The 13,738-nt window shown below is 34.9% G+C and overlaps 1 protein-coding gene across 1 annotated transcript in view; it reads right to left on the bottom strand.

The window, feature by feature from the left end:
- The window catches only part of MIB1 (MIB E3 ubiquitin protein ligase 1), a 137,336-nt gene that overhangs the window by 73,284 nt on the left and 50,314 nt on the right, over nucleotides 1-13,738 (bottom strand). Inside the window, exons 8-10 of the mRNA XM_072829008.1 lie at nucleotides 9,435-9,579; nucleotides 7,538-7,671; nucleotides 3,088-3,195 (exon numbers count right to left, since the gene is read on the bottom strand). Of these exons, the coding sequence (XP_072685109.1) occupies nucleotides 3,088-3,195; nucleotides 7,538-7,671; nucleotides 9,435-9,579 (387 nt within the window). The remainder of the gene's footprint in view (nucleotides 1-3,087; nucleotides 3,196-7,537; nucleotides 7,672-9,434; nucleotides 9,580-13,738) is intronic.

Genomic DNA, 13,738 nt, shown 5'->3' with positions numbered 1-13,738 from the left:
ATCCCTTTCTCACACTATTTCTACAAATTACATCTACAATGGTTTTTAATTTATTTTTTAAAATTTTTTATTTAAATTCAATTTAGTTAGCATATACTGTATTATTAGCTTTGGGGGCAGAATTTAGTGATTCAACAGCTGCATATAACACCCAGTGTAGTTTTTTCCTTTATAGATGTTATTTATTTAGTCATGAGAGACACACAGAGAGAGAGGCAAAGACACAGAGGGAGAAGCAGGCCCCTCAGAGGTAGCCTGATGTGGGACTCAATCCCAAGACTCCAGACTCAGGACCACACCCTGAGTCAAAGGGCAGAGGCACAACCCGAGCCACCCAGGCATCCCACACCCAGTATACTTTACATCAACTGCCCATTATCCAATTAACCTATCTCACAACCTATGAGAAAAAAAACCTATGTTTGTTTGTTTCTTTTTATCTTTACAAACCCAAGCTTTATTGACAGTCACAGGCCACCAGGACAAGCTCTGAGGTGCAGGGCCCCTGCCCTTTGCCCACTTTCCTGGCTGGGGCAGCAAGGTGAGGCCACTCCCATGGTGCTGAGACAAGGGAGCAGGGCCTTCTGGCAGCACCGGGATGGGGGGCGGTGGCGACCTCAGGCCCTGAACAGAACTGACCCAGAGCCTGCACTCCCCAAGTCCTGCATGAATATACTGCATGCGTGTAGTCCCTTTGACTACAATGGTTTTTAAAACCGAAAATGCACAAAATGGAAATCTGAATGAGGAGGTATGGATGAAGTCCAAATGTATCCCGCTGATCTAGTAACAGATCTAGTTTTCAAACTTTCTAAAAGAAATTTGCAAACACTTAGTTTACTGAGCCACACTTCACCTCCAATCTTAACAGGTTTATAATAATCACTAACCATTTGTTTTGTATTTGAGTTCAGTAAAGGAACAGTGCCAACTTTGTCCCCAACACCACAGCTGCACCGCCATTGTGCACAACCTCTCATGTGAACAAAAGTCTTTAGAAACACAAATGGGCTAGAGTCTCATGTTGTCAGTTTTATCAATTAAATTCTGAATCAGAAAACATACTTTATAAAAAATTAGGCCAAAAATTTTGATTTTTGGCCTCTTGCCTTATTAGCTATAATCAATCAGAAGAGCTTTGGTATTTTAGGAGTTGTTGCTATTGTAGTTTCCAGATGCATTAAATAAAGAAATGGGATATTTGGGGTGTCTGGATGCTTAGTCAGTTTAGTATCTGCCTTCAGTTCCTGTCATGATCCCAGGGTCCTGAGACTTTGCCCCAGGTTGGGCTCCCTGCTCAGCAGGAAGTCTGCTTCTCCCTCTCCCTCTACCCCTCTTCCCTGCTTATGCTTTCTCTGTCTCTCAAATAAATAAAAACTTAAGAAAAAAAAAAGGGCAAGGTGGAATTCAACTTAGGGAATTTCATTCCATTTCCCTAAGCCAGACTAAAATAACACAATAAAGTAATTTTCTTCTATTTACAATATACTATATTTAAATTAAGTCTTTCTTTCATTATCAAAAAAAATCTTGTAACATACACTGGGGTTCCTAAAATCATAACCAAGAAATATGTGACTTAAAAATTACTACTGTAAAAACAAAATCAAATCATAAAATTCATTCATAAAGACATTACAGTAATTAAACTATCATAGTTTATAGATATCTACCTACTAATTTAAAAATTCAAGTATTTTTTAAGACAATAGAAAATTCCATCAGAAATTACTTATTTACAACCACAACACCAAAGATTCTTTAGTAGCTGTCCAACAAATCAAAATACATTCAATCTGAGAAAAAAAGCAAAAATAATAGAAGGCTTCTCTTTTCAAATATGTATCTTTAAAATTTTTTTAATGAATAAAAACAGGCTGGTCCACTAATTTAGCCCTCAGAAATTCAAGTCCTTTAAGCTTCCTCAGATGGGAGTATCATTTGGACAAAATGACAACTTTCTATCTGGTCTAAATTGGATAGGATTTGACTTATTTCTAAATAATCTTCCACTTGACTACAACAAATGTGATTTTAATACATTTTTTCAATAATGAGGTTATAATTTACTATAATAAAGGAAGACATCCTTCACAACACACATAGAGATCCTCAACTGAAATTCCAATGACAGTAAAAAATATTCATTTCCCGTTTAAAAGACTATACTCTAAGGAGCACCTGGGTGGCTCAGCTGGTTGACCATCTGTCTGCCTTCAGCTCAGGTCATGATCCCAGTGTCAAGCCCCACATTGGAGCTCCTTGCTCAGCAGGGAGCTTGCCTCTCACTTTCCTTCTGCGTGTCACTGCCCCTGCTTGTGCTCTTTCTCTGTGTCAAATAAATAAAATCTTAAAAAAAAAAAAAAAAAAAAAAAAAAGAATATACTCTAAATTAAATTAAGCATATATAGGGGCGCCTGGGTGGCTCAGTTGGTTAAGTGTCTGCTTATGATTCAGGTCATGATCCCAGAACTCTGGGATTGAGCCCCGCCATGTCTGACCCTGCTTCTCCCTCTCTCTCCTGCTCATGCTCTCTCTTGCTCGCTACCTCTCTCTGTCAAATTAAAAATTAGTTAATAATTAAGCATATATACACATACATAATGATAAATACGTCCTGTAAAATTTTCAAAGATCTACATTTAGGTCAAGCAACAATAAGACTAAACAAATTCTAATTTACTGATTCCCTTATTAGAGGGAAAACAAAAAACAAAAAAAGGCCTCTGAGTGACACTGATCAGTATAAATCTTGACCTACATGATCTATATATTCCCCCTTCCCTCAACTTCTTCAGAATGATTCTTGGATGAACCCAACTGGGCTCCTAGCAGCAGGATGGTCCAACCATAGTAAAGGAAAACTCAACTCCTATCTTCTCTTAGGATTATGTCTACAATATTAAGAGATCAGAGAAAAACAAGAAATACTTCAAGTTACCTCTTGTCAAATTTTTCTTTTCAGTCAGAAGAGCCTTAGGTGATCATTAAATTTTAGGAATGAAACCAATTTATCTTATAATAAAGAAGTATCATTTCTAGGACATTGATTTTTACTTAAGTATTTCTCAAGCTTAACTTAATTACCTCCGCTTCTACATCCACGTTTTGCTTCAAAAGTAATTTCAAAATGTCAACATGTCCATTCTGACTAGCAGCTTGCATAGCTGTGTGACCAGCACATTGTCCATTTACCTAAATGAGAAGAAAGGATGAAGGATTGTCACAAATCACAAGGAGCCAATATACAGTATAGGTTTAAATCCAGCACATTGAAAAAATAAATAAATCTAGCACACTGTATGATTCTTAGAAAATAATTTAGGTTGGTATGCCATATATCCTAGTATACAGATCACCAGAAACTTTTCTGTAATTTAGAGAAGGGAAACAGACATTTTTTCCTTTTTTTAAGATGAAAGTCCCATTGTTCAAAGAGCTATGAAACAACTGTTTTAGCCAATCTGCACAGCTGAAAAAAAAGAAAGGAACTGAGGGAGAAAAGTAAATTCTATTAGTTTTGTATATTTACTTCTATTTGAATTATTAAAGCTCAGAGTCTATATTTCAATGAGAAAAAAGCAATGAAGTGAATGGAAAACTTTTGGAAAAGATATTGTCCACTATTTAAATAAATTCAATTCAACAAATATATTGAATATTGTCAGTAAATTATCATGATGAATACATACATGAATTAGCAGGGTAGCTATACATAACTATGACATTCTAAAGTAATAATTTCCAACCTTTTCTTCACTTCAGATGTTGTGTAAATGCATAATTTCCCCATGACATACTCAAGGCTAAGTATAATTCATTAAACCCACCCCATTCACTCCCATCCAAAAGACTGTAACAAGATGGGGGTACCTAGGCAGCTCAGTTGGTTAAGCAGCTGACATCGTCTTAGGTTATGATCTCAAGGTCCTGGGATACAACCCCGCGTTGGGCTCCATGTTCAGTGGGCAGTCTACTTCTCCCTCTACCTCTGCCCCTCTACCCCACTGCTCACACGCATGCACTCGCTTTTAAGTAAGAAAGGGAAAGCTAACATCAGAATACAATAAAAACACATGTCTGAAAAGGACAAAGCAGACTGACTTTATAGAGAAAAGGAATACAAAACCTGGGAACCTCACACGCAGTCAAAGCCTGCAAAAGCAAGTACATCAGAGGGTTAACATAAGAAAAACCCCAAACAGAAGTCTGATGTGAAATGGCCACATTCTAGGGCACTCTTCTCAAACTCAAGGACAGGACATTGGCTGCCATGCTCCTAGTCCCTAGACAGAAAAATGCCTTCCTCTCTTGAACAACTGCATAGTCATGGAGAAGAACAGACCTCTACATGACAGCATTTAAAGACCCCAAAAGCTCCACACATGCAAGCACCATAATGCAAAGTCAGTCACTAAGTCCTATCCAAGCAAAAAGAACTACCAGTAAGCTTTTTAAGGTCTTATTCAGATATCAATGGTCAACCAAAGATCAGAGATTTGAGGAAGACCTCAAAAATTTTTAAAAACCACACACAAAACAACTCAAAAAAAGAAAGAAAAAAAAGACACTGAAGAAACGAACAAGAGAAAAAAAGAAAACTTTTGAGAAACTTCAGTTAGAGATATTCAAGAATCCTTTATATCTAAAAATCAAGAGGATGCTATGAAAAACAAGAAGCTAAAGGGAAAAAAAAATCCCATTAGAAGAGCCTGAAGCTGAGCAAATATATAAGCAAGAGAACAGCTTTTCAGTATTGTGAGACTTAAAGACCATATCCTTATGTATTTATTTTCAGTACAATTATACATCAATAAAACTTGTTTTAAAAAGTATATTCTTTTAAGTGTGTTTTAATTAAAGGTTGGATGAGCACTTGTGTTCATTACCTTTCAACATTTTGCTAAAACAAGAGTAAAGTTTTATTTTCCTTGAAGCCTCAAACCACAAAGATAATTAGAACTAGAAAAACAACACACCCACAACCGGGTGCAAGCACCTATACAGGAAGCTGAAATGCAGCCCCTAAACCTGCTATGCGAAAAACCTAGAAGCAACCCTTCTACCAAGGAAGGTAGGTATTGTTATGCTATCAAAAAGCTCAGGTACTGACTGGATACCTCTTGATACGGGGATAATGTGGTGGTTAGTGCTAAACACAAAAATATTGGCTGATAGTTTGTTTAAAAAGCATTTAGATCCCTGGATTCCCCTACTCTGCTCAGCTGAGCTAGTGGTCCACCCTGATGCTAGCAGAAGCCTTAAAGTTTATTCTCTGGAAAGAGTAAAATATTTCTAGCCTACAGAAACCAAGCACTGTTATCAGTGGGGCAAAGTACTAAAATCAGAAGTTTTATGTAAATATTTACAGATGAATGCTGAGAATCCAGTTCCTCTTCCCTTATTCACTATTCCTGAGGTTGGCAGCCAGGTTTACACCTTCTCTGCAGGAGAATTAAGAGACCTTTCTGGGGAGTCAGACCAGACCAAGAAAAAAGACCTAATGGCCAATGCCAGAAGTAATCCAAGGAAAATCTAGACACAAACCATATACCCTTCATAAAAATTAACCCAACACAAATCACAGACTTAAATGTAAAATACAAAACTATCACTCCTACAAAATCACAGATCATATCTTTGATGTTGTATCTAAAAAGTCATCACCATACCCAAAGTCACCTATGTTTTCTCCTATGTTATCATCTTTCAGAAGTAGAAATGAACACATACACTACATGCCTGAATGTCTTGGAGATTAGACAACTATAGAAGTTTTCAGAAGAATTACTTATAGCAATATGGATTACAAACAAATAAGAAACTTTAAATTATGTCTGAAGTTAAGAGGGACTGATTGAGGAAAAACTACAAGTGAACTTCCTGGAATAAAGGAAATGTTCTACACCTAGTAGGGGTGTGAATTACATGGATGTATGCATTTGTCAAAACTGACTGATCCATGTATTTCATTATATGTAAATTACATATCAATATTTTTAAGTAAAAGAACAATTATGAACATGAAGGAAGCAAATAGTTATATAGAAAAATACAACCTAGCACCATCCACAGGTCAGATATGAATGTCATTTAAGTAATAATATGCACAATTAATTTTAATCTTAACAAAGTTACCATACAACCTAACCACATTAAGAAGCTGAGAGAGGAATGTGTGTGTGCATGGAGGGAATGGGCTGGAAGTAGAAAAGAAAGCTGAATTCTCATCTTCACAGTTAAATTACCAAAAGATTACTCCTAAAACACAAAAATCAAGAAGAAAACTATAGAAGTATGTTATTGGAAAATGTGGAGGTAAACATTTGAAGAAAATCAACTGAAAGAGGTGAAAATAGTTGCCCCTGAAGGATGAGTCAACAGAACTGAGATAGGAATGTTTTTCATAATGAACCTTGTATAATTATTTTTTGCCTTTAAATTCCCTTTAAAACTACATTTTAAATTTTAGTTTTAAAAAAACTATATAATTAAATGAAAAAAATTAAGTATAATAAAATGTAAATCTGCTTGAATATAAAAAATATTTAGTACTTTGATATCTGAAACAAATTATTTGTGATATATCTCACAATCATGAAACCACTGTGTTACGCTGCCACAAATGACATCTCCCTAATAACTGAAATGCCACATGAGCTCCTTGGAATATGATGTTGTGCCACTCCAATTACAATCTCTGGGCCAGCACTGAACATCCTATTGGTGCCAGTATAGTAGCAATAACAAAGCCAATGAATGACTAACTAGAACTAAAATGGCCCACCTAAAATATGGCTTGTGCGAATGATAAAAATAAACTATTAAGATTTACAAAATGCATGACCTCTAGTTTATCTGCATTATAAACTAAAAATAGTCAACTTTCACTGGAAAAGGTTTAGATTAAATGTTTTGAGAAGAGGTATAGAACACTGCTTATAAAACTTATTAAAAGATATTTAAAAGACATGGTATGAGGACATTTCCATGAGAAATAGGAAAGGACAATGATCACTCAAAAACTTAAATGTAGGGATCCCTGGGTGGCGCAGCGGTTTGGTGCCTGCCTTTGGCCCAGGGCGTGATCCTGGAGACCCGGGATCGAATCCCACATCAGGCTCCCAGTGCATGGGGCCTGCTTCTCCTTCTGCCTGTGTCTCTGCCTCTCTCTCTCTCTCTGTGACTATCATAATAAATAAATAAATAAATAAATAAATAAATAAATAAATAAATAAATAAATATTAAAAAAAACTTAAATGTAAAAAAAATAAAATTTAAATTAAAAAAAACTTAAATGTAAATTTTGTCAATTATAAATTTAAAAGGTCACAGTGTTAAAATAAGAAAATCTCATTATCTTTTAGAAAAGTACTTGAAGAATGATGTCCAGTGTTGTCTTTAAAATACCTGAGAAAAACAAAGGAGGACTACATGAAGCACATGTGGAAAAATCCCAATAATTATTGAACTGTGTGATGTTCATTATACTATGCGATTTTTGTGTATGCTTCAAATAATTTTTAAAATGCTCACATCCACATCTGGTCTTTTTAGCAAATCTTCCACTTTAGCAACATCCCCATTGGCAGCAGCTTTAACTAATTCTTCATTGAGGTCACCAGATTCTTGGGTTTCAAATAATTTCTTCAAGAGTTGAGAGAGTCTTTCTGTAAAGCATCAAATAAAGTGGTTAACATAGAAGAATCTCAAACCTTAATTACTAACAGACAAGCATTACTCACATATCTGTAATATATACTTTTCCTTTTTTATTATTGCTATCATTAATGTTATTTTTGTACTATACTACAGATATTACTCATGCAAGTTTTAATTACCATATAAACCTGCATTAAATTCTAACCTGTAAGTATTCCCAGTTTTCTCCAATTAATGTATTTCGAGTTATAATTTCAGAAAAAGTAGAGCATTACATACAAATAACAATTCAAGATTTAGCAGTCATACCAAAGATAATCACAAATGAACACACTACCATGGGAGTATCAGAACAATACAAACTTCCTTTCAGGTTTTAACATACCACATTGATTCTTGGAGCTCAATGCTACAGACCATAGAAGAAATCAATAAATCATTGATTATGATTCAAAAGCAATGTAATCCCTATAATATGTGGGGAAATGTCTTAGGGACAAATCAACTTTCTGTTGAAAATGGTCATCTAAATGTTAACATACTTCAACAGGTGTCACCTGATTCGTACTAAAACAAAAAAAGAACTAGGGATATATTTACATAGACTCTTTCATAAGATTTTTTTTTCTAAGTAGCATTAATCAGTAGAGAAACTACCCAGCAGTTCTATTCCTTAATTCTTGGATCTACTTAGTGGAAAGCAATCACAAAGTGAGGCAGAGGACCAACACCAAGTCCACATTATTTGAGCAGGATATTAACTATGTCTCATTCTTTGAATTTGTAGGTAGTCAGCCCGCTGTGATGTCATCTAACCTCAAGGTAAGAAATAAATACCACCTGATTTAAATTTTAAGCACACTAGCAAATTACATCAGGAAAGAAGAGACAGCAACAGAGTAGTAGAAAGCGTATAAAATTAGGTTGGCAGTCACCCAATGTTCTCTTTACTTTCTTAAAATTTAGTTATAGCTCTACCTTCTTTTCTGAATGACAATACACAGTAACTTATAATTTGTTCTAGTATGAATTGAGGCTCTGTATATAAAGCTGGAGCACAGGGAGGGACTGTCATGAGTCTACCCAATCATCCACCTTATTCACATTTCAAAATGATTTTCTACTTATTATACATTTCTATAGTATAATAATTAGTATTAAATACTAAGAAAAAAATATGGCTGATATATAAAAATATCCAGGAAGAAAGCCTTCTGCTAGCAATAATGTTGAAAATAAAAAGAGAAAAAAGCAGTCTAAGAATGTCATGTTTCTTGGCAGAAGTTCCAACTAAAAAGTACAACATTGAATTTCAGTTATCTCAGATTTGATGTGGAAAGCCCTTGATATGGCACCCAAGAAAAAGTACCTATTTATGGAAACTTTCCAGAGTATACCTCAGCCAGAACAAAAACTATTCATTATATGAAAAAAAAAAAAAAAAAAACCTTTAGCGAAAGTGTAAATGTTAGTTAACATTCAAGTGAGGTCATGTGATTTGGGAGAAAACTAAGAACACACATCATTAGCTGTACCTGATAATCAAGGAATTAATGAAGGTTCTAATGTAAACCATATTACTTTTAGAGACCCAACAATATGAGATGCCTAGGTGGCTCAGTGGTTGAGCATCTTTGGCTCAGGGTGTGATCCTGGAGTCCCGGGATCAAGTCCTGCATCGGGCTCCCTGCGGGGAACCTGCCTCTCTCTCTCTCATGAATAAATAAATAAAATCTTAAAAATAAATAAATACCCAACAACACAAACATACCACCAGATGCATTGCTAATGGCTGATCCTGCAGATGCGACCTTGGAAACTGCTGCTGGATTATATGTCCAAGATGTTCCACAAACTTCCACCTTTAAATCACTGTCTGAATAAATCTGTTGTACTCGGCCAACTTTACCTAAAGTCTTTCAAAAGAAAAAAAAAAAAAATCAGTTCATGTTCCCAAGTCTAAAGTACATACCATAAAGAAATCAATCATCTGTTCTTACATGTTTAAAGTATTAATTTTCCTTTGCTCCTAATGAAGAAATTGGTAAAGGACAACATATTCAAATGGGATATTTGTTAGTTGCAAACTTTAAAGAGTATCTTTAAAAAATATTTTCATCAACAAAGCCACTATACTTCCACAAGAATATAAAATCAAAAAGAAATGAAAAACAAATGAGTCTATCATTCATAAGAAGTCACAATATTTTGCTTTTTGATATCTAACCTTTTAACTCCATAATATCTTACATCTTGAGAATTTGTAAATCAAGTAGTCCAAAAGTCATCATCAATCTAGCCTAAAAAAATAAAATCTGATTTCTAAAACAAACTATACTTAAACCAAAAAGGGAATCAATATTCATTCCAAGACAAAAGAATATAGTACCATTATGTATGGGAAAAGAGGACGCCTGGGTGGCTTACTTGGTTAAGCGTCCAACTTGATTTCAACTCAGATCATGATCTCAGGGTTGTGGGATGGAGCCTTCTGTGGGGGCTCCATGCTCTGAGGCAGGGAGTCTGCTTGAGATTCTCTCCTTCTCCCTCTGTCCCTTCTCCCCATGCACTCTCTCTCTAAAATAAATAAATAGGGGATCTTTGGGTGGCTTAGTGGTTTAGCGCCTGCCTTCAGCCCAGGGCGTGATCCTGGAGTCCCAGGATCGAGTCCCAGGATCAAGTCCCACATCGAGCTCCCTGCAGGGAGCCTGCTTCTCCCTCTGCCTTTGTCTCTGCCTCTCTCTGTCTGTGCCTCTCATGAATAAATAAATAAATAAATAAAAATCTAAATAATAAATAAATAAAACAAAATAAAACAGATCTTTTTTAAAAAATGTATTTATATTCTTGAGGGCAATTGGGTCCAGAACACAATCAACAGCAACTCTTACCATGTGGCAGGTACTGTTCTAAGAGCTTTAAACGAATTAACTCACCTAACATACGTAATCCAGAAAGTAAAGTGCTTATTATTAGCCCCAATTTCAAATTCCAGTCTAAAACCCATTCTCTTAAGCACAACAGGATAGCAAATCACAACACTAGAAAACTGGTAAAGAACAGTGATAAGATCTTACTTCCTAACACAAAGTAGACTGCCGCTCAGTGTTTTATCCTTTACCCTCTCCACAGCATTTGACCCCAAATACTTGAAACTATTCCCTTGATTTCCAGATGACAGTCTAACCTTTCTGCCTGTTCCTTCTCTTTCTCTACTCCCTGGCTTCTTGTCCTCTTTCAGATTCCTAAATCTATTCACTCACCCAAATTTTATTCCTTAGTTTTTTACTCTTCTTCCTTAAAAGTTTAATCCACTTTGACAACTATCACCTTATTTCGAAAAACTCCAAAATATACATCTCTAACTTTATTTATCCCTCTCCCTCCCCTCTTACATCAATTTTAACTTCTAATTAGACATTTTCTCTTGAAATTTTCCATCATCTCAAACTCTGAGGCTGCATTCTTTGTTTTTTTTTCCCCTTAAATGCTTTTTGTTTTTGTTTTTAAAGATTTTATTTATTTATTCATGACAGACACAGAGAGAGAGAGAGAGAGAGAGACAGAGAGAGAGAGAGACACAGGCAGAGGGAGAAGCAGGCTCCATGCAGGGAGCCCGACGTGGACTCGATCCTGGGTCTCCAGGATCACACCCCGGGCTGAAGGTGGCACTAAACCACTGAGCCAGAGGGGCTGCCCTCCCCTTAAATGTTTAATTGTGGAAAGTCTAAAACATACAAAAGTACACAATAGTATTTTGAATCTGTACCCATCAACTATTTTTAACAATTTTCAGCTCATGGCCAATCTTGTTTTCCCCTACCTATTCTCCCTTCCTGTATTATTAGTCATGTAAACTTTTTTTAAAAAACAAAACTACAATACTACTACCAACCCTTCCCAAATTATCAATTAATTCTGTGATATCATAAAATACCAGCATTCAAATTTCCAATTGCCTCATAAATGGTAAATTTTTTCAGTCTGCTTAAATGAAGTTTCAAATAAAGTTTATACATATATTTTTCTTTTCCAGTTATTTGTTGAAGAAACAGGGTTATTTGTCCTATGAAGTTTCTTAAAATCTCAATTTTGCTATTGGTATAATTAATAAGTTCATCTGTCTCTGCATTTGTTTGATAAGGAGCACTCCAAGTTGGCTGCTAGATCCTTTTAACATGATCTAGAAATCTTTGATAGCTTCATTGCTATCTGTTCTGAGGCTCATCTTGTTCACTTCCTGACAAAGAGCTAGAATTAGCCACTTCTCCAAGACTGTTTCTTTACAGAGCGAAAGGCTATTTCAAGACTGTAATCTGGGCATGAAGGCTGGTTACTGTTACTAGAATGGTTATTGTTTCTAGGTCTTTTCATGGGCAGAGCTAGGAAATAGTGATGGGAGGGTGTTTTGTCTTAAAGATAAAATAAATCATAAGTAAAAACACTTTTCCAATTCAAACTCAAGACTACAGGGTTTTTTGTAGCCTCTTTTATGTTACATCTGTATCACCTTTTCCTACTCTGATCATTCTGGCTCTCAAGGTCACCAGGGATAACAGAATTAAAATTACCATATAACTACTCACTTGTTTTTTTGTCATCTCACACATACAACAATCTCAGGATAATAATACTATCACAAACAATAAGGTCTCTAAAAATTGTTAAAAATTGCTTTTTATATGCAGTTCTTTAGAGTATATTCTTAAAAAGACACAAAGACAAATTACTGTGTTTCAAAATTACTTGTACTTTTCTCTCTGTATGGTTATGCCAATAAGATACACATTTAGGTTTACTTCATTTTACTTTCCACTTTAAGGAATTTAAGTTTGCTTTATAATTACATAAAATAGTTATGTGGCTTCAAATCAAATCTATAAAACAAGACATATTCAAAGACATTTTCCTTCTACCTTTATTCCCTATATTACATTCCTTTTTTAGATATGAAACACGGTTTAAAAAAAAAACAAAACATGTTTTTTAACTTAATGGTTAATCCTTCCACCATTTGCTTTCTTTCCACATAAACTCTGCATTGTCCTAATAGTTATATTTATAATAATATTAATATATAATTTATATACATATAAAACTTTATCCCTCTTTAAAAAAAAGAGTCAGAGTGTTTGAGTGAGTCAACTCGTTCCCCAGTATGTACAATACTGAAATTAGTCACTCATGGTCTTACCCTTACCTTCTTTCTCCTTCAAGATTTTGATTTAAAATAATAGTATTTAGTTCCAGTGAATAACTAAAAGGCAATCAGCTTACTAAACTTCCCATATGCTCCCTTCATTCCCACTCCATTTTTTGACAGTTGTACTTAATCTGTGTTGATAGAGCATATAACCATTATATAGACCCTACCCCTTCAACTATCATTTAATCTTAGTTCAACGAATACATACATATTTAATGATCACTATCAGCCCCTTCAGTTGATCTCTCTCCCGACATCTTGGTTGCCTGAGACATTTTCTAATAGATTAATCAGAAAAAGCTAATGGGAACAAGATGCTCTGAATTCTTAATTGTTCATATCAATTTGTAGGCTTTATACTTTAAAGTCAGCTTGGTTATATATAAAACTCTTAGCTTTCAGTTTTGTCCCTTGAATACCTTAAATGTTATTTCATTTGAAATCATAAAGCACTGAGACCAGATTTTCTTTCCTTTATAAGTAAAACTTGACCTTTTTTCCTAGATATCAAAGAATTTTTTTCTTTTCCTGAAGATTCAGTTATTTTATCAGAATATGGTTCAGTGTTTTGTGTTCTCAGTTTTCCCAGGTATGCAATGGGTCCTTTTCATATTTAGCTTTAAATCTTTTAATTCGGGGACATTTTTTCTGGAATCATAAATTAGTGTTGTTTAATTCCTTTGCTTTGGCTTTTGTCTTTCCTTTTCCACAAGGACTCCTAATATACATCTATTAGATGCTCTATATCTGTCACTTTACCTGAAATACTTTCATCTTTTTTATTTTGAGTTTTTCTCCCCTTTTTACCTTTTGTTCTTCTTAGGGTATTACCTGTCATATTTATTTGATCTGTGTTGTGTCAAGCTTAC

This window comes from Canis lupus, chromosome 6 (genome assembly GCF_048164855.1).
Source record: "Canis lupus baileyi chromosome 6, mCanLup2.hap1, whole genome shotgun sequence".
In the NCBI taxonomy this organism is placed as follows: domain Eukaryota; kingdom Metazoa; phylum Chordata; class Mammalia; order Carnivora; family Canidae; genus Canis; species Canis lupus.
The sequence above is the reverse complement of the archived record's forward strand: the minus strand, read 5'-3'. Positions and strand labels throughout refer to the sequence as shown.